We start from the raw sequence: 22,125 nt of genomic DNA on the forward strand, positions 1-22,125 counted from the left end.
AGCCCACCTTTGAACCCTTTCCAATACATTAATATCTTTCTTAAGATAAGGAGACCAAAACTGAACAGCATACTCCAAATGAGGTCTTACCAAACTTCTACATAAGGGCAAATCATGTCATTCGATCCTCAAAATAAAAAAATACTGGAAAACAAAGCAAAACTTTTCCATGTAAGAATTCCAAAGGAGTAAAATAAATATAATATTGCATCCAAGCAAGGGTGGATGCAGCTTCTGTTATTGGAGGGGGTAATTATTGGAAAAGTAGAGGCCAATTTGCAATACAGTGGTCCCTCGCTATTTCGCGCTTCGACTTTCGCGGCTTCACTACATCGCGTTTTTTTCTAGTTTTTCTTTTTTCCCTCCAAATATAGTAATTAACCTTTTTTATGCGCTCGTGTAAGCTTTTCCTACAAAAGAATAACAAAGTGTATGTCTTTTAAGTAAGATCTGAGGGGTTAGTTGTACTAGTTGAGGGAGTGGAGGGATAAAATCGCCGAAGAAAGTGTAGGGAATCGCTATCTCATTTTAACTGTGAACCACTGACTGGAAAGTATAAATCACTGTATTATTACTAGGGGATAAATACATCTTTTAATGGTGTTCAACAATGCACTAGCTTTTTAAGTTGTATACGTAAATGTAGAGGGAAGAACGGGGGCTCCTACGGTCACTAATGGGCCATCTATTCATCATCGAACAAGTTGAGGTTTTTTCATAGACTAGTAGTAGTGTGTAAGAACTGCGCGTGTGTGTGTAATTTATTTCTCAATAAACAACAATGTGATATCTATTGCGTCTAATATATCTAATGTTTTCATATTTTGTGCAATATATTAATTAATACAAATGTAATGGTGGCTAAGGGTGCTGTTTTTTGTCTAAGGGGCTCTAACTATGATGAAAACCTATTTAAATTGCCGTAAGCAAGTAATATGCGCTCTAATTAGAAAAATATATACAGAATCCTACTTCGCGGAAATTCAGTTATCGCGATAAAATCTGGAACGAATTAACCGCGATAAACGAGGGTTGACTGTATTCGGGCACAAATAGAAAGCCTGAGACAAGTCCCCAAAATGCAGTCATGAGCTACATTTTGACAATTAAGAAAGAGCCCCATGTAAGTATGATAGACCTCTCTGTGATCATGGTGTAGATTTCATTTTGAATCACCTCTTATTATGTGTACACAATTGTTGAAGATATTATATGGCCAGATCTTGTAGAATATGTCACAACAATAAAATTTGGGCACAAACTGAACGGGATGTAAATTTTCTAGTCTCCTACGCCTTTGGTCAACTGTTTAAGGACTGACTACAGTACTTTCAAGCCTACAGATTTAATGAGTGAATACCCTGTCTGAATTCAGTGAGTCTTCATAGACTTAGGTATTTAACACAGGACCCTCCAATCCCAATTCTAGGTCCTAATTGGCTCTAAAAGCTTCTCTAGCATTTAAAAGTACAAGTAAATGTACACATTAAAACCATGCACATAAACAGTCCAAATTGAGAGCAGCTTTTTATTCTTTTAGTTTTACTTACCAATTTAAGTTGTGCTTCTTTGTTGGCTAATTCTTGTTCTAGCTTCTCATTTAAATCATGCAAAGAAGTAGATTCCCTTTGAGCATTTAAGTACCTTTTTTCTAAGGTGGTAATTCTTTCTTCTTGGTCCTCTTTTTGTGCATTATTCTAGAAGGGAATTTTGTATAAATCAAGATAGAACCCTTTAGTCTGTCAAATTTGAGAGAAAAAAAAAAAAAAAAGATCATAAAGCTTAAAATCTATTGTAATTCAATTAACAATTCATTTGTTTTAAGAAATACATACAATGAAATTTTTTAAATCTAAATAAATTAAATTATAAGAAATAACCTAGCTATACATATGTATTGACAAAAATTAGCTGTTATATAATGTCAAGCACTAAAAGAATTACTATTTGTTTTCATGTATGAATATGTAATTATAACATTATTATCATTAGTAAAAATACAAAGCAAGGTGGAATTAGCAATGAGTCTTTATCCGATAGAAAGACACACCAATCATGGGAATTATGTGAATCTCAAAGAACTAGACATATGATCATCACTTTAGTCTCTTAATGCTTGCAAAAAATAAATAAATAAATAAATAATAAAACTAATAAAATAATAGTTAAAAAACTAAAAAAAAACCACTCTTTCGTAGCAAAATGAACTAAAAAGTGAAAAATAATCTTTGGATGATAGTAGTTGACCAATCACTTAATTTTAATGTAATACAAAAAAGTGTGGGGTGCTGTCTATTTACATTTTTGCTTGGACAACAAATGGAAGAAATTCAAGACAACTGATAAGAAGCCCCACAAGCTTTTTTGTATTACATTAAAATTAAGTGATTGGTCAACTACTATCATCCAAAGATTATTTTTCACTTTTTAGTTCATTTTTCTAGGAAATCGTGTTTTTTTTAAGTTTTTTTTAAAAACTATTATTTTATTTTTCTGTTTTTTAGTCTTATGTTGGAAAATTATCAGGCATAGTTTTTTTTTTTTTTTTTGTGCGGTATATGAAAACTTGAATCAGATTGGGACTTAATTGACAAAATTATTTATAAAATGAGTGCGAGGTAATATCTTAAAGTTAAGACAAGGGCACCCCGATGGGAAGCTACTGTGGGTCATCGATGTATGTTTGTAGAAATCATATTTATATTACTTTGAAAATTTGAGATGTATTTGAATAAAAGTTTTGTTCAACAATGGTCTGATCAGCAATGAATTTCCAATTGAAGGCTCACCTAAATTTTGGCATGAAATTAGTTAAAAACAATTATATTTCATGTTCTAATTACCTTGGAACATTAGAACAAACTTTGTCTGATGCAGAAAAATTAAAGGTTTTTGTGGATATTTTTAAATAATTTTTGCAAGCATTTTTTAATGTATTTTTAAAAATTTTTCCTTTTTCACATTGTTGGATTTATGCCAAAATATTGATTAAAATTGGAGGAAACTAACAATTAAAAGAGTTAATTAATTAATTTGATTATAGAATATTGCATTGTCATCAGGTCTGAGGTTACGTGCCAAATTTCAAAAGAATCCGATCTCAGGAAGTGAGTGAAATTTGAGCTGCAAGATTCCGTTACAAGATACATACATACATACAGGTGAAACTAATAAAAGTGTGTTAAAAACAACAACCAGTAGCAAATGTGATATCTTTTATTCAAGAACATTGTTAAAAAAAGAACCTGCTTATTGCAAAATAAACAATAATTTCTATTTCCATTACAATACACCATGCCCTCTAGTAAAGAAAACAGGAAACAAAAACATAAAATGAGTGTGAATAAAATTATTTTAAGTCTTTTGATGCATTTTTTGAATATTTTGATGGCAACCAGAAGAAAGAGGTGAACGTCAAACAACATTAACTACAAAATCAGGAGAAGGATATTTTTGATAAAGCCTTTTTTTTTCAGATGCCTCCAAAGCAACTGAATGAATGTTACAGTACTTCACATTTCAAGCATTTAGGGTACATTATTAAAAAAAAACATTATTGGTATAGATAGTGTAGATTAACATTAAAGGGACACAATAATATAATAGAAGTAGAAGAGTATAACATTGTGTTTAGAAGGAATTAATCTTTCCTTTCCAATAAAAAGTCTCCATAACCAATAGTAGTCCATAAGAACATAAGTCAAATTTATTGCAAAAGATTAAAAAAATATAAATTGAAAGTTGATTAGGATTTATTTAAATTAAATAAGATTTTGAAAGTTATGGAAGAACCTTCCAGTCACAGTTTTACAATTTTAATGCATCCTTTAGTAACTCAGAGAAATTATTCATTCATCGTCATAAAGAATAGCGATGCAGTGAAGGGTTAATCATTGCTTGAAGTGATCAGTTACTAAAATTCTACAAAATCTCAATGCATTATCTACTTTCTCAGGAGGAAATCGGCAAAAAGCATCCCCTATTTTTCATGAAAGTTTTTCAGTCAGTTCATCTATTTTAAGAAGAAAAAGTATACTCACTAAAAATATTACAGTAAAATGATGGTGAACGTACTCAACCTCTAGTGACAAAAATGCCAGGTTTACCGGGGATATTTGGAATCTATTTTCTATTTTCATTTCTAGATATATTTACCATCATAGCTCAATTCATTATCTAGTGATTTTTAGCGGAAGAAATGAGATAAGAGGTTTAAAAACTGACGTTAAAGTGCGACAACGTTACATTTCTAAAACAAAAAATGCAAAAATTGACATTGGAGGTTGAGTACTTTAATCATCAAAAAGCAATGAGCATTAAAAATCAACTGAAAATCAATACAGTTATGTTCCACCCATTTTTCACCAAAAAAGAGACAGAAAGAAAAGTTACAAAGCATAATGAATCCAAAACATAATTTAAGGGTTTGCAGCAACAAAGAGTTAACTCCATTTTTTGGTCGTTTGGTTCAACAAGGAGTTATCTCTGGTTGATAGTTCTCGAGTTCGTTTGGTTCAACAAGGAGTTATCTCCGGTTGATAGTACTCAAGTTATTTCCTAGGATAAGTTAGCTGCTTCATTCACTTGAGGCAACATGGAATTAACTCCAGGAGATTTCCCAACAATCAAAAAATGGAGTTAACTCTTTGCTGCTGCAAACCCGTCAATTACTGTTTCAACACCACATCTGCACACTGAATTGGAAAAAAGTTCAAGTACCTCTCTGAGATCTCTCGACAACCTTGAGTTTTCTTGTTGAAGTCGTGCAACCTCCTTTTGTGCGACTGTCATTGAGTCTTCCAGCTCTCTCATTTTACCCCCATAGTCCAACAATTTGTTTCGTCCGACCACTATTTCGTTTGCTTGCTTCTCGACAATGTCTTGCAACTCGATGACTTTTGATACTTCATCGTCATCAATTGTTCCATTTGCTATCTAAAAGGTATGCATATTTATTATTATTTGAAAACATTACCAAAGGAAATAATACAAAAAAGTATTTTGTTTTCAAAAAGCAAGTTAAGAAGAAATGAAAAATATTCTTTCAATTAATTGACTTAGATGAATCTTTCAAAAAATATTAAAATCATTAAATAGAATACAAATACCTTTTAACTTAAAAAATATGCATTTAGTACAAATCTTTTCTAAATTGTATGTGAATGTCTGGAATTAAAATCATCATTTTACAGCAGTTATTTCTCACAAATGATTTCTTTTGAAGAGGAATTAGATTTGGTGAAATTAGGGGTATAAAATTGACTTAGACTCTTGCTGGTGCATCTTTACATTCACAAAAGAAAGAATAGCGTAAACTGGAAAATTTTTGGATCTTTAAAAATTAGTCTTTTTTTTCAAAACTAGGAGTAGTTAAAAATTACAATATCAGCAGATTATAACATTGTGCTCCTAATTTGGCATTTTAAAAGCTAAAATTAAAAAAAAAACTTATTAAGTTTACTATCAAAAACGTTCTTTGCAATAAACCACAAAATGTTTAAATGCAATTCTTACGTACTGTTGATCAAAATAAAGGAATAAAAATTACAATTTTAACTAAGATATTACATATTAACTGAAATTAACTAACCTAAATAAACACACAAAACATCACAAAAGTGATTTGATAATTTAAAAAGAAGTGTATCGTAAGAAAGTAGTCCTGAAGCAGCCATTTTCAGTTTAAATACTTCAAAGTTTGATTTAATTTTACAGTACACAAATGTATGAATTTTAATACTCAAAGCATTACTTTAGAGTTATCATCCTCTGTATCTCGCTTGATTTTCAAGTCATCATGGTTTCGAAAGTAGTTACGAGACCTGAATTGGGCAAGCTGAGGGAGAAAGGAAGAAAGAAAAAAAAAATATATTGCTCATTCATTCATATAAAAATGTGTTCTCTTCTTACCACAAAAGTTAAGAAACTTATAATCAAGTATACCAAGTGACAGAAGAGAAAATTTCATACTCTATTCTAACACATAGGCTATTTATACTGTTTTGCAAGCAATTTCAAATATTTGAACACCTTAAGAGCATTTTAAAATGTTTTTAGAACAATTAAAAAGGATGGAGATGTTTCATTAAAATTATTTCAATATCTATTTTTGCTTGCAGAGAAAGTAATAAAAACAGCTTTTTCAATCATATGATATATTTGCCCAAATGTTAACTCTATAAAATGTAATGTATATTAATATTATTTTTATGACTTTTAATATTATTTTCAATAATGTAATATAAATATTTTTTAAATTCTGAGTTATTCAATGATATTAATTTTACAATAATTCTTGTGCTTTGTTTTAATAATTAAACTAATTATTCAGTACACATCAAATCTTGTATTTTGTCTTAATAATTAATAGGTACAGAATTTTTGTTTTTAACAACAATTGATAGTTGAAACATTATTAATGTTTATGCTTTATTTCCTCCATTTTATAAAAAGCATGCGTACAATGTTACAACAAGTGTCAATTGTAAATACTTTTCTTCACGCCCATTATTTAGCATAGCGCCTCATGATGGTATAATTGTTTCATACATATAATTAACAAAAGAAAGCAAGCAAAGAAAGTTGTGTAATAAAACACAAAGCAAGCAAGTACAAAAAGTTGCGTAAAATAGGTAAATATCACGCACAAGTGGTCACTAAAAATAACTACAAACTGATCATTAAAATGTCTAATGGCCACTGACTATTAACTAAAAAATTTAAAAATATTTCTAGATGAATCAGAAAGAAGGTTTTGAATGGATATGAGTAGTGAAAGGAAGACAAATGTTAGGGTCAAAGTGAAAAACAGGGGAGGTGGAAAAAAAAAAAAAAAGATTTTCCAGGGTATAAGATACATGATAAAAATCAGAACTAATATTACTGTTTAAATTATTTGTTTTAAATCATTAACATTTTGTTCGGAAATAAGTAAACAAATTAATTAGTTTAACTTTAAAAAATCATGATTTTAAAGTTACCTCTTCATTTTGCTGATTGACAATTTCTTCCAAAGCTGCGACTCGCTCGATAGCAACACGTAGTTTTTCACGAACCTAAGAGAGGTTAATTGAAATTATTTTTAATTACAATGTCCTAAACAATATATTCATGCATAAAAACAGTAACTATCACAAAAAATACAGTATGTTGCCTTGAATGGAAAACTTGGTTATAAATCTCTATCAAAATACTTTCAAACTGTTCATTGAAGAATTATCTTTTATATACGACACACATTTGAAGCAAAACAAACTGATAACAGAAAAAATAGCTCTGATGGCAATCTTGCCAGTAAAGGAACGCTTTAGAGCAATTTATTTTTGGGAAATTCATTATTTTTTAAATTGAAAAATTTGTTACATAACAGTAAAAAAGAAATTTGTTACATAAAAGTAAAAAAGTTTTATTAATATAATATATTTTTTGAAGAAAAGTGGGATAGTTCTCATAACAGAACCTAAAAGCAGCTATAGTTTTTTTTTTTTTTTTTAGGGTTTAAGTAAAATGTGGGGCAGCTATATGGTCAATTAACATGTGTAATCGATTAAAAAAAAAAAAAAAAAAAAACGCAGAAGTTTTTAGTTAATGAACATGTAGTACTTTTATTTTACACCAAAGTTTTGTGGTGGCTCCTTCATTTTCTGTGCTTATTTTATGCTTCTGTAATATTAAATTGCTAGTTTTTACACAGTAATATTTCTGTCTTGATTTTTTTTTAACTCAGAAGACTGTTTTGCTGAAATATAATTTTACAGCAAGCTTTGGGCAGTTTAAGAAATTTTGGAACAAAAGGATTTTGGACAGCATGTTTTTAAGCATATGCATCATTATGTATAATTAAGGTATCACAATTATCGTTATTTTTTTAGAATGTGAATAATAACTTGTCAACTCTAGTTAAGTGCAATGCTCCTTACGAAACTTACGGAATTTGATCAGCTGCTACGTTTTTACCTCATTAACATAGCTAAGGGGCGTTTCTCGAAAAATGTCCTGTGTGTCGCGCTAAATTATTTATTTTATTCAAGTAACTATTGATTAAATATGGGATTAACTGCTGTGCTTTGATAGTACATTAAAGCATGTATACTCCAACAGCAATATTTTTTGAAAGCTTTGGTTAGCTAGAAAAAAAAAAAAAAAAAAAAAAATTAGCGTTACGCACTTGACATTTTTTGAGAATCGCCCCCAAGAGAAATCTTTTAAAAATCTGTAAATGTCGTTTTCTTGTTTACCCAAACATGTCGCAGAGAAAACAACATCAACAGTTGAAGAAGTATAAGGCGATCGATTACAGTTTGGGAAAGCAATTTTGATTGCTTTATGCTGTAATTCCTTTGGAGCTGCTTTTATAAAACAATTAAAAACAAAAACTTTTTAATAAATTATTTTAAATTGTTTCTTAACCAAAACTTTAAATAGAACTCAGTGCAAACTAAGAATTTGAGTGGAGGGAAAACTACGCACAAATATTTAGATATGTTTATAGGGTGTCCCAATACTTAACCCCTTTAAATCTTTTTTGTATTTTCCATGCAAAAGCTTGCATCCAATGCCTCAAACTTTTCAAGAACTTGATCCAAATCCTTAAAAACTGCTAACATTTATTTCATTAAAGCAGCGCAATTATTCCAAAAAAATTAACATTTTAAATTCTTATCAAGTATAAATTATAATCTTATTAGAGTAGTATAAAAAGAAAACATCAGTATTTGTAACGTTTTCAGCGATTCATTGATTGTTTCTGCAATAAAGTATTAAAAAAATTAAGATATTATTACACTAAAAAATATTTATTCACACTTTAGAGATTAATCGACAGAGGTCCGTGGATCGAAACCATGTTCTGCTACCATATAACACGTCTCTCAAATTTACTTCTACAAATTTCCCATCACATTTCGCATGAAAATTTAATGTACCAACGCCTTTAAAAGGCGCATGAGAATTTCTAGTTGCAACAGACATAATTTGTTCTTTAATTCACGAAAGTTATTTAAATGAGTCTTATCATTTACGAAGTTATTTCCAGGTCTGAGACGCAGTGGCGGATTGGTTATAGAAATCGGCCCTGGCATAAAAGGATATCGCGGCCCCATAGCTTCTGTAGATACTATTTTTTACAAAAATGATTGGGAAACAATATCACTTAAATATGAGGAAACTATTCAAAAAAATTAAACTTTCTTTAAAACAAAATTTAACAGATGGTTCTGTGTTTTAATGGTGCACAACTGATACAAGATAAGCTAAACCTTTGTTTGTAAAAAACAAAAAAAGTGATTGTAATAATCTATTTAAGTATTTTTAAGTGCCTGTTAAGTATTTTAAGTATTTTGAAGTGCGGTGATGTATTGATTATTTTCGTAATCTGTGTGCGATCCCTTAATTTTTTCAAACACATGTATCAATACAGAGAGAGAGAGATAGGAAGTAGATTGATTTTTTTGGATATGGGGGTTATTAAATATTAGCATTAGAAACCTGATTGTGAGTTTAACATTGAGCCAAAAATACAAGGTCCCGGGGTCTCCCGAAATTTTTTTCAAATTGTAGTCCTAAAAACGCAATTTTCGATGATCTCTGGTGATGTTAGGGAGAGCAGAGGCTCGAGGGTGGTTCTCTTCCAGCAATTTTTTTTTTTTTTTTGAAATTGAAATCTTAGAAAGGTAATTGTAAGCTTTTTTATATTTTTTTTTAAATAAAAACTAGGACATAGACAGTTATTCAAAAGTTAAGTTCCAAAACCGAAACTTTTACCGACCTTCGATGATTTTAGGAGGAGGAATTATGGCGAGGCTCTCCTTGGAATTTTTTCGAAATTGAAGCATTTAAAACCGGATTTCTGACTTGCTTTACTTATCATGACGAAGGGGGAGGGAGCGGGGGACTTTCTTTGAAATTTTTCGATGCTTTATATTCGAAAACGGAGTTATAAACGATATTTCTTAGTGTTACTAAGAAGAGATGATCGAGGGCTTTCACCCGATAAACCATCGAAACTTCAGAAAGAGAAATTAGAGAGGCAATATTTAATGCGGAAAGATGAGGTTAGTGGACAGTAAAAGATATAAAGGTCTGGTGTACCTGTGAGTCCATGACACCATGACATGGACTTTTATATGATACAGAATCTGAAAGTGAGAAACGAAGTAGATCGATAGGGAAAGGACAATGGCCAGTTACAAAAATTGTTTGGTGTGGTGTTTAGATTTAAATTTGAGGTTTTAATTTAATTTTTGGGAATAGGTCAAAAAATCTTCTGTCATGATGTTATGGAAAAAGTGGGGGTTTTCCTCTTTTTTTTTTTTTTTTTTTGAGATTGAAGTCGGAAAAAAGTAATTTTAGATGATCTTCGATGATATTATGAGAAGGACATGCTTAAGGGATCTCCGAAATTTTTTCGACACTGATTTATGACGCTCTTTAATGATGGGGTGGGGACGCTTCTAGGTCGATTGCGGCGGAGATACTCTCCTCGAAGTTTTTCGAAGCTGAAATCCCAAATACTCTGTTGTAGCCTGTCTTTAATGATGTTAAACTAAGGAATGGGGTTCATGAGTTTTTCCCAGAAATTCTTTAAAAAGCTAAGTTTCAAAAACGCACTTTAGTTAAGTTTTGGTGACTAAAAAGGAAGATATAAGCTTTCCGATCCATCTCTTCCCCCCTTTTGGCTACGTCCCAATCTTCTTTTATTTATTTTATTGATAAAAAATATGAAATACCCTTCAACAGTGTTCTCCTTCAAAACCATTTACATTTAGATTTTCCATAATAAAATTTTCAATTTTCAGCCTAGTATTTTTATTTGCTTGAAATGCAAGCTATATGGGGCCCGGGGTAAAAAAAAAACTTTTCTTGAACTGATTTCGTGCTTTGGTGACCTTAAATAACCTTAATGATATTTGGTCTTTTTTTTTCACTCTATTTTATTTTAAATATCATTCCTTCTTCACTTCTTGATAAAGTTTTGTTTCAATTTTCAATTCATACATGATTTTTACTTTCAAACTCTTATAACTATACTGGTGTGACTATTAATTTTAATATTTTCAATCTTTCTCGCTAAATTTTAATTTTTCTCCTATTTAAACCATATTTCTGGGGCCTGTGTGTTTTTCTATATACATAACTTTGGTTTGCAGGATTATATTTTTAAAAAAATAGGAGAGGTAAATGGTAGAAAAGGTTGGTGTGTCAGCTGCCCCTGAGAATCATAGTTTTTTATATAATCATTTTGAAATTGAAGGGTCTTCAACCATTTGTTTGATCCCTTCGATGGATATTGAGGAAAAAAAATTGAATATTTTATTTTTCGCAAAAAAAAAAAAAAAAAAGTTAGAAACGCACATTTAGGAGGTCTTTACTTAAATAATCTGTATAATACAGAATTTTGGATGCTCCAAATTGTGTTTTAAGATTGCATTTCCTGTTAAATCTTTATTGAAAAAATACTTTTCGTCACTTTCATTGCAATTGTTATTATGAACAACAATTCATAACAATTGTGAATTGCCATTCATACATGAAACTGAAAAATGGACAAAAGTATTTTAACTTTTAAATACTGCCCTTGTTTTTCTGTTTTTTATTGCATTACTGAAATGAAATTGGCGGCCCCTTTTCTGAAAAACTGGGTTGGTGTAACACCCCCACGGCCCCTTAGCGACGGCCTTGCACCCTCCATCCGCGGGCTTGAGCTCATGCGTAAAGAGGGATTGAAGCTAGAGAATTTACGTAGCGGTATTTACATTTTATTGTTTGTAGACAGGCAGGTTGGCCCGAAACATGACCGGCCCACTGGGCAAATGCCCGGTTGCCCGCCGGGTGTATCCGCCACTGCTGAGAAGTAATTTGTTTTCGCGTCTTATGCTAGATAAGTATGGTTATAAAACTGTTTATGGAAATGGTAAAGCTACCGTTTATTCCGCGGATCGCAGCAAGTGGTTTGAATTTAAATTATGGAATCAATTCTATGAAATTGAACCAATTTAGCCAGAAAATAGTTTGAGAAACCCTGCAGCAAACGTAACTTCTAGTGAGAAAATTGAACTTTGGCATAGACGTTTTGCACATTGTAATGGGGTCGTTTCCAAAATTTTAAAAGTATTTTTTTCTGAAAGAGTATGCTTAAAAACATAGGATTCTATCATTTTTTTAAATAATTTGTTTAAGTTTAATATTAAAAAAAAAAAACTTAAATCGGTGCGCTTTCATTGTTTACGCTTCTGCCGATGACATCACAATTGATGAAATGCCATTAATTGTTGCCATTCATAGAGCAAAATATTTAATTTGCATCTTTACTCACGTGTATTGGCAACGATATGGTTGATAGCAAGCGCAGAGCGCAATATTTAATTCGCTTCTTGATATTCGCGGCGAAAGTTGCGCCAAAGAGTATCATTTGTGACGTCACCAAGACCACGCTTTGTTTGAAAAATCGGACATTTTAAAAAATTAATTAAAAAACAACTGTTGCGGAAATGCAAGTATTTTCTGGGTCCATGTCATATTTTCTGCTTATTCTATCAATTTTAGTGACTGAAAGTGCTATTTTTGACTGAAGGAAACAACCCCATTATCATAAACTGAACCAGATATCAACGATTTTTTTGGGGCCGGGAAGGATTTACCAGCAATTTAATTACCAGTAATTCGTTTCCAAAATTTTAAAAGCATTTTTTTCCGAAAGAGCATGCTTAAAAATACAGGATCTGATCATTTTTTAAATAATTTCTTTAAGTTTAATATTTAAAAAAAACTTAAATCGGAGCGCTTTTATTGTTTTAATTAATTTGAAACTGTAAATTCTAATTCCTGCGAAGCATGCAAACAGATTACACGTTTGACAAAATTAGTGCTAGAAATGAATGAAATAGAAAGGAGTCAAATTGGTGTAATTATTTTTACGGAATACTATCAGGAACTGGAGAGGCAGAGATATTACATAGCATCAATAACAACATATGCACCTCAAACACAAAAATGTCTTTTTTTTTTTTAAATCTACAGCAAGCAAGCAGAGAAGTTCTATCCTGTACTTGCTAATGCACGCCAACCCCCTAGATTGTTTCGCAATCTTACTTAGTTTGCAGAGAGATAAATCGTCTGTTAGGAAACTAATGAGCGTGAAGTATTTCAAATGTATCATGAGTTGAGACTAGGATTTTCGCTTGAATTAGAAACGCTTATAACTCCTGTTTTAATTAACTTAGGGATATTAAATAATATTCATTTTGTGCAGAAAAAAAGTTATTTCCATCATTTCTGCTTTAATACTCTTAAGGTTTGCGAGTCCTTTTATTCCCCTTTTAGGCAATTTATGCGAAAATTTAGCTCAAAAACAATTAAGAAAAATAAACTAATAAAATCTTTTCGATGGGCAGACTCCCAGGGTCCAAAGTAATTATGAACCAAATTTCAAGTTTATAAATACTATAGATTCATCTGGACATCGCACAGCCACACACACACTTACCTTTGATAGGATTTTTATTATCATTTTTTTAAAATTTAGATAGATAATAATGGTAACTTTGAAGATCTGCCAAAGAAATTGGAATATTTTCGCGAAAATGTTGCATAAGGTAGTCTCCCGTACATAGTCTATTTCAAGTTAGTCTCCTTATCTCAAGAAAGATAGTTCTTTATTGGAAAGAGTTCAAAGAAGGGCTATACCAGGCTAGTGAGAGGACTTTCAGATTTAGATTATGATACCAGGCTTAATATGTATAGTCTGGAGCAAAGAAGTGTCAGAGGGGACATGATTCAGTTGTTTAAATTTATCAAAATGAAAGATGTGTTAATGGGTTAAAATTTCTCACGGAAAGCAAGGCAAGGGGACATTGTTTTAATAAGCTATTCAAATCTCATCCTAACCTGGAAATTAGGAAAAAATACCACTTTAGAAGGGTTGTGGGCACTGGGAACAGCTTAACAGAAGAGGTTGTAATTAGCAAGGAGGTAGATAGCTTTAAGAGGTCTATTGTCTTCATTGGGGACTAATGAACTGACTAGGACAAGCCTAACTGATCTCAGAGCCTGTTGCTAGTCGTCACATTTGTATTTGTAAGGATTGGACGGAGTTAGCTGATTTCAGTTTTGGAAACTGGGCTCTCACCTTTTCATCTAGGGCCTTGTGGTGCTCGAAGAGGGACTTGAGGGCTTTGAGGACCTCGACTTCCGAGGATACACCGGCGGGCGACTGCGCTTGCCTTTTCACCACAGTCATCCGTAGAGACCGTTCGTGACGAGACACCAGGCACTCCAGATGTTCCAGAAGAAGCTGAAACATGCATAAAAGATGCTGTTCAACCCACTAAAGTTTAAGATCATAGCAGAAGATGGTGCACACAGTTGTGATCTTAACAGTCACAAGGAATTCACACAAAGAGTTTTACATTAACAAAAAGAAGAAGAAAAAATCACAAGATCATAAGGAATTTTACATAAACAAAATGTCTCCGAAACGTAACGCATTAACGCATTAGTGGTAACTACATTGGCAATATACAGATAAGAGAATGAATAATAAAAGATATTAATTCCAGCGACATACGACAAAGAGAAGTAATCACAAATTCCTGTCACTTTTAAAGCCAACTCAAACAAATAATCATTTTAATCACGTATTCGAATACCTTTTATTTTAGCATTTTTCTAAGAAATGTGTTCTGAAGCATTTTAAGACTTCTTTTTTTTTTTTTTCATATTCCACCTTTACCGACAATTATAGTATTGCACCTTTCAGTTCCAATATTCCAAAAGCATCGATAGGTGCAGAAACTATATAAGAAAAACGGAGGTCTTGGTTTGCTAATGATTCTTCCACACAGAGAACTTTTATACACTGAACATTCTTTAGCAAAACCAATATCCTTAGTGAAGAATTTATTTACCTTCTTCATGAAACACAATCATAACTTTAATCACAGAACTATGTTTCTGTTGACTGTGCGAATCAAATGTAAAACTGTCGTGCTAAGCACAAAAGTGGAATCTACAGTTGATCTCAAACTGAGAAATTGCGTTTTAAAGTTTGGTTCATCCATATATTTGATTCAGATGTCCTTTTTTTTCAGACTTTTTTTAAAAAATAGTTCCCGATCAAATGATTCTAATACATTTTATTTATCAAGTAAAATACGAAATAGAGAACAACTTGGTTGCAATAACTCATTTTTGTTCAAAAGTGCAGGTACGACTACCAGGGTTCCCACTCTTTTACCAAAACAAAAAGTAAAGACTTTTTAAGGACCTTTTTAAAATAAATTAAGGACCTCAAAATATCAACTACTCATCAACTAATTTATTATTAAATCTATCTATCTATCTATCTATCTATCTATCTATATATATATATATATATCTATATCTATATCTATCTATATATATATATATATATATATATATATATATATCATACAAATATGCCTCAGTTTTTAAGCATTTTTCGGCAGAAAAATAACACTTTAAACATTGCAAAGTCAAACTAAAAAGAGTTGATGTAAGAAAAAAAAAGGCTCAATTCTTAATTTTTTCCAAAAAACATGAAAAGGAGAACTAATTTAATGGTACTTATTTTAATAGTTTAGTTTTTAGTATGATAAAATATTTACACAGAAGTTAATAAATCACTATCTTGAATCATTTATTCAAGGGCTAAAATTCAGGGCAGGATGACACATACAGAGCTTTCTCAAATCCCTTCCTGGAAAATAGTTCAGACAGGAAATTCCTGCTCAGAGAAGTTTCATTATCTTATATTAAAAAGAATTGCTTGTTAACTATTAGTATAAATTTTGAGATAAGCACAGCACTCCAAGCACAAACTTTTACAATACCGGCATACTGAAAGAAATTGAATTTTAGCCTTTGATATACAGAAGGTGACCACAGGAAGAACAAAATCATGTTCCCTGATTTCTCACTGTCCAACTAAATTGGTCCGATTTCTTTTATAGCCAATTTTTCATTGTCATAAGGTTATATTTCTATTCCTTGTTACTCGAATGCACCAAGACAATAATACTATTTCAGGCACTAATTTTTTCGATGCAAAATAAGCAAAAATAACAAAAAAAGAAAAAAAAAATAAAAATAAAAAAAAAATAAATAAATAAATAAATAAAAAATAAATAAAAAATAAAAAAAAAATAAATAAATATATTGAGACTGCTGATTGGTTAGGAAACATTATTTAATAAGAATGAAAAAACTTCATTAAGAAAACGAATGTTTTTTTCCATTTAAAATTAGTTTACTACTCTCCCTAGATCTCGAAAGAGAGCCTACTAGTTTTTTATATTTCAATTTTTAAAAACTTTTGAAGAACATCCCCCACTGTTACCCTTTCCTTGAACTTCACAAAAGCTATCTTTAAGTCGGACTTTTAAGATTTCCATTAAAAAAATTTACAGAATAGCGCCTGGATCCCCTTAGCCTTAAATCATCTAAAGATGGCCTAAAATAATGTTTTTGAAACTTCAGCTGCGAACAATTTTTGAGGGAGAACCCTCCAAACTTCACAAAAATTTGCCTGAATTTGTGTTTTTAACACTCCAGTTTCAAAATTTTTCAAAGAAGAGCCTTACTTTTATCTTACCAAACACAGCCTAAAAGTTTTAAGACTTCAATACTAAAACTATTTTTGGCAGAGTGGTTCCTAACTCTCCCCCCATACGTCAATTAAAAATTTCCTAAAGTTGTTACATATAGGTCAAATCCAGAAATTTTTCGGTGGGAATCTCACCAACCCCTTACTTAACAAAAGACAGCAGCTTAAAATTGGGTCGATAAACCATCAATTCTGAAACATTTCCGGAGGCTGGAAGAGAATCACCAAACACCTACCCCTACATTTACCAATGGCCTAAATAGTTCTTCCTATATTTACATCACCAAGGACAATCCAAAAGTTTTGAGACTTTGAATTTTTCGGACGAGAGCCCAAAACTTTTCTCACCATTGAATCACCAAAGATAGCTTGAAGCAAATTTCTAAATATACTAACTTCAAAATTTTTTTGAAAGAGAGCCCCCTAAATACTTGCGATAAATTCACCAGAAGATGGCTTACATTTGCATTTTTAATGATTCAGTTTCAGATTTTTTTCCGGAGAGAGCACCTGCCCTATTTTTACACTACCAAAGACCATCCAAAATTTTAAGAGTACAAATTCGAAAAATTTTCGTAAGACCGCCTCCAAATACGTAAGTTATAGAAAGATAGCTTAGATGTTTTCATCCAGCTTCAAAATTTGTCGGCAAGCCCCGAACCTCTCCCCTATACTCATGAAAGATGGCCTACAGTTGAGTCTTTAAGGCTCCTGATTTTAATTTTTTCTACAAAGAACTCCTCTACCTTGGTATTACACAAGACAAGAGACAGCCTTAAAGTTTTAAGACTTTAGTTGCAAAAATTTTTCTGGAGAGAGCCTCAGAATCCCCTCTCCCTAATTCACCCAAAGATAGCCTAAAACAGAGCTTTTAATACTTCAGCATTTTCAAGACTCCAGTTTTGTAATTTTTTTCAACAAAAAGGGCCTCTTTCCAATATTTTTACGTCACTAAAGACAGTCTAAACTTTTTTCAACTTCAGTATCTTTCAAAACATTCCAAGGGTTCAAACACTAATAAGGACTCTTAAACCATTCCTCTTTATTCTCCAAACTTCAAAAATTGCCTGCAATTACGTTTACACAACCTTGTTCTCGAACGATAATAGACATTTTTGAATTTTTTCTTTAGAAAGTGTCCCTGTTTAGAAAGTTGCCAGTAGCAGTGAAAACTAAGGATTTTCAAAGGGTTTTAAGGACCTTGAGCAAAAACTAAGTACTTTTAAGGGCCCTTATTTTTAAAAGTGAAAAATACGGAGTTTCTAGGACTTTTAAGGACCGTGGGAACTATTTTTATTACTGTGCTTAGCACTGCTGTATAGTTAACTGGAACCAGGGGCGGCATTTCAGCATTTCGTTTGGGGGGGTCGAGTTTCTTCAACATGAATTTCCTCAGAACGGTATAAAATACATATTGTTTTTCACAAGAACTGATAATTAAATGGTTTTAATGTTAAGAATAATTAGGTTTGCAAAGAACCAATTAAAAATTTTTCGACCGAAGCTTTAAATTTATTTTGTTATAAGTTATCTCACAAAATATCTCGGTACTAGTTTTTATTTTTTAGTATAGTTTTATTCTGCTATTTTTGAAGTCAGGAAGAACAGAAAATTTTGTAACTATAGTTAATCAATATCCAATGACTTAATTTATTGCCAGTATAGCTAAAGAGGAAGGTCTTGCTTTGCCTCATTGCGCTTCGAAGGCAATTCTCTAACCTCCTGAGACACGCAAGTCAAAATTGGTGGACGTTCAGTTCTCCTACAACTTTCTGGTTGTGTGCGTAGTTTTTTACACCGATGAAGAGGCTCCATTTTTGCAGCCTTGAAATAGCTATATGCTGTATTTTCGTGTAAATTTGTGCTTTATTTACATCGGTTTTTCAATTTAATCACGGAAGTCATCTTTCAAATGACTGACCTGATTGAAACAGTCAAAAAACAATGGAAGCAAGAAAGTTATGTCAAAAAAGCACATTTCCTCTAGATTCCTCTCTTTAAAATAACCAAGAAAGCTTTTTAAATAGGCTAGTATTTATTTTGTGTCATTAAAAAGTATAATCACAATTCACAAAACAATTCCTCTTCCCTCATGCTATTACTTATAAGTGTAATATTTTCTTTTTTGCTTTCTATAACCGACCTACATAATATTGAAGTTAAGACCAATAATAAATATATCTCATTAAATCCCGTCTCAATTTCTTGAGAAACTGAATTGATCAGTTTATTCAAAATATTGATTTAATATTTTGACTAAAACTTCATCTGGGTTTTGTCACCTCTTCCACATTGGCATACATTAAAAACTGTTACGAAAAGTTCTGTCACAAAGTTCCACACCTGGTTCAAGTATGCATTAATGCGAAAATTACTAAGAGTTTCAATTGTCAATTCAAGAATTAAGATTAGCGAATTAAAATTTTTATGATAGAGTGTAGCATTTATCAAAAAAAACGCTCCGCAGTATAAATAAAGTAAACAAAAAATTCAGACAAAGGCATACATATTAAAATGACATCAAATTTTTTATCAATGAAAAGGTCGCTTTCCAGTAATTCTTCCAGGGGGCTTTTATAACTCTTGAAGACCATCTTGTTTCACTCGGAGATTGTCAAGTAAAGAGCCTCAAGATACATTTGTTGATGTGAAAGTATTTTTTGATGTGAGATGTTTTTCAAAAATAGCATATCTTTACAAAAAGTTCCCATGAAAGCATATGATACACCGAGTTGCTAAAATGTGTTTCTAGTACATGGCGTCAATGAACACTTACTAGCTGAACATTAAGTTATAATATGAGCATAAAAATTTATGTAAAATGACATGGAATTTACGCGTAAAAATTGCACAGACTCTACACTGTACGGGTATCTCATACAAGATGCTGCATCATAACATAGATTACTCAGTTTTGAAACACTTAACCCATATGAAGCGATTACTTCTTTAGTTAAAACAAACACTTATCCTCCATCAGTTTTTTCTGTTCTGAAAATTCAGGCAAATGATTTTCTAAGTTATCTAAATTGAATTTTACCATTTTATATTATTCTTAGTGAAAAATTAGGGGGTGCAACCGCCCCCTCTCGCACCCCCTATTTGCCGCCCCTGACTGGAACTACAGTTTAAATTTTAGTTAAAAACCATAACGCAGTTTTAGTTTGGGGTTGCTGTTGGAGAGATAAAGAAAAACCAATTTAGTTTTGATTTGGACTTAGAATTGGATTGGAAAAAATCATAACTCAAGAGCTTTCCTTTTCAAACAGTAAAGTTACGTTGCAAGGAAGAGAAATCGTACTTATTTTCTTTTTAAAAAATATCAATCATGTTTGAAAGTCAATAATTAATGTTATTATTTCAAGTTTCAAATGCAATATAAAGTAGAAAATGTAATTGTTATGATTAGACACGCCTTTCCCAAAATATTGGTTGAACGACGATTTGACTTATTTCTGGTGTTTGACCAAGAAAGTTCTAAGGCTATTTTTTTCTAATTAAACTTACTTGAATGTGTATTTTTGTCAAGCAGAAAAGAGAAGATGCGTGCGTGGATTGCATATATTTTTTATGTTTAACCCTTTATATGTTCCAAGAAAAAAAAAATACTATTAAGAAACTCTATTTTTATTCATAAAAAATCAATTTTTACATTTTTTCCAGAAAAAGACCGGTAAAAAAAACGGTTTTTTTCCATCACTTCAAAATTTCCGGAAATTTTACATCTCTACACCTGACACAACTTTTATTTTCGAGGTGTTCCGTGCAACCAACGCCTCCTAGGGGGTTAGTGGATGAATAAAGATCGGACAAATTCAGTCGTTAAAAAAGAAGTTTCTTGACCCCCCCCCCCCAAAGAAAAACAAGTGTGCTCCGTAATTTTAATATTGTGTTAATGTTTTTCGCTAACTATATTTTTACCATACTTTCACTACTATTTAAATAGTTTGAAATCAGGGAAAGATCGAACTTTAGCGTCCTCCTTTTCACTCATATTTTTAATTTGTAAGTAGGGAATGTGGGGCCAAGTGAAATAGCAGGCGAAGTGAAATGGCGTAATATTTACTCAGCTTTTAGCGCCACTTATCTAGTAATATTTTAACAATGTAGTAGCATATGTAGTCTATTCCAGTCAGGAAAAAATTGCTTCTGAAAATCAAAGCATATGATAATAAAAGCGATTTTCAAAAATTTATACGCAAATTGTAATATTTTGATGCAAGTCAAAAATTATTTTGATACTATCAAATCATAAAGTGCTTGTTATTAACATCTATCTTCTATCTTCTTCTATACATATAATAAAATAAGATGTTTGTGTGTGTGTGTGTGTGTGTGTGTGTGTGTGTGGCGCGCATCCCGGGAAAACGGTAAGGCCTAGAAAGATGAAATTTGGTATAATGGTGCAGTTTTTGCTGAAGATGTGCACCTCGGGCTTCGATTTTTGATATTTTAATTAGAAAAAAGTTATTTAATGTTTTATGCGTTTTTTTTGCACTTTTTAGTACTTTTTACCTCACTGACCCCGAACCAATCGCACCACACAAATATTTTTTGTACTATAGTGTAGAAAATTTAATTTTAAATAGGTTGAAGGAAAAAATTTTGAAGATAGAGCAATTTTTGTGTTTTTTATAAATTTTTGAAAAAACCTTTATTTCGCATTTTTTTTCTGGGTTTAGTTTTTTTCGAAACCCATCATGCAAAAAGTATTGAGCCCTCAATTCCAAAATTTTAGTTGATAATAGTAAAAACATTCCGCCCCCTTCAGAAGAAAGAAGTTTTTAAAAATACGCAAAAGTTTTTTTTTTTACAATTTTTTAAATGCAGAAGACGACGCGACCTGTAAGCATTGCCGGCTGAGTTCTGCACTTCCTCATCACGTGACCTAACTGAAATCGTTTGCTTTATCTTCACTTTTTTTTTAACGTTCAGAGATTTCATATCTTTATTTTTCCAACTTTTTTTTTCTGGACTGTTTGCTATATTTATTTTTGGTCAAATATTTTTGTGCATTTTAATTCAGTAAAAGCGGTGATTTTTTAAATCTTTTGCAAGCGCTGCTTTTTGAACATACAGGGAACATAGAGCCTTTTTTTGCGTGTAATTTTAAGTAAATAAATAAAGTCCGCGGGTTTTTGCATGATTTTTGTAGGGATTGGTGGTTATGTTTGGTAGATAGAGAAATGATATTAAGTGGGCAAAAAATGTTTTTTTTTTACATAGAAAGGATTGTTAATTACTATCAGAGGTAGATATGCATGGATCGTATAGATAGATAGATAGAAAGGTGGACAAATATAGAGGTGGATACAGTAGATGGACAGTAAGAAATAGAGGAACTTTGAAAAACAATGCTTTCACATAAAAGTGGAAAATGCTTTTTGTTATTTTCCGACAAAATTTGCATGAAGGGTATGCCCTTTGTGCCTCCCCTCGCAACCCCCCCTTAAAAATATTCTAAAGGACATAACGAGAGATAGATCTAGAAAATACTTTATTCA

General features: G+C 31.5%; 1 protein-coding gene across 1 annotated transcript in view; it reads right to left on the reverse strand.

Moving 5' to 3' along the window:
• LOC129220612 (liprin-alpha-1-like) overlaps positions 1-22,125 on the reverse strand; it is a 183,490-nt gene that overhangs the window by 32,935 nt on the left and 128,430 nt on the right. The window contains 4 exon segments of the mRNA XM_054855042.1: positions 1,551-1,697; positions 4,720-4,935; positions 6,981-7,055; positions 14,126-14,290. Coding sequence (XP_054711017.1) covers positions 1,551-1,697; positions 4,720-4,935; positions 6,981-7,055; positions 14,126-14,290 — 603 coding nt within the window.

Source organism: Uloborus diversus, chromosome 4 (genome assembly GCF_026930045.1).
Source record: "Uloborus diversus isolate 005 chromosome 4, Udiv.v.3.1, whole genome shotgun sequence".
In the NCBI taxonomy this organism is placed as follows: domain Eukaryota; kingdom Metazoa; phylum Arthropoda; class Arachnida; order Araneae; family Uloboridae; genus Uloborus; species Uloborus diversus.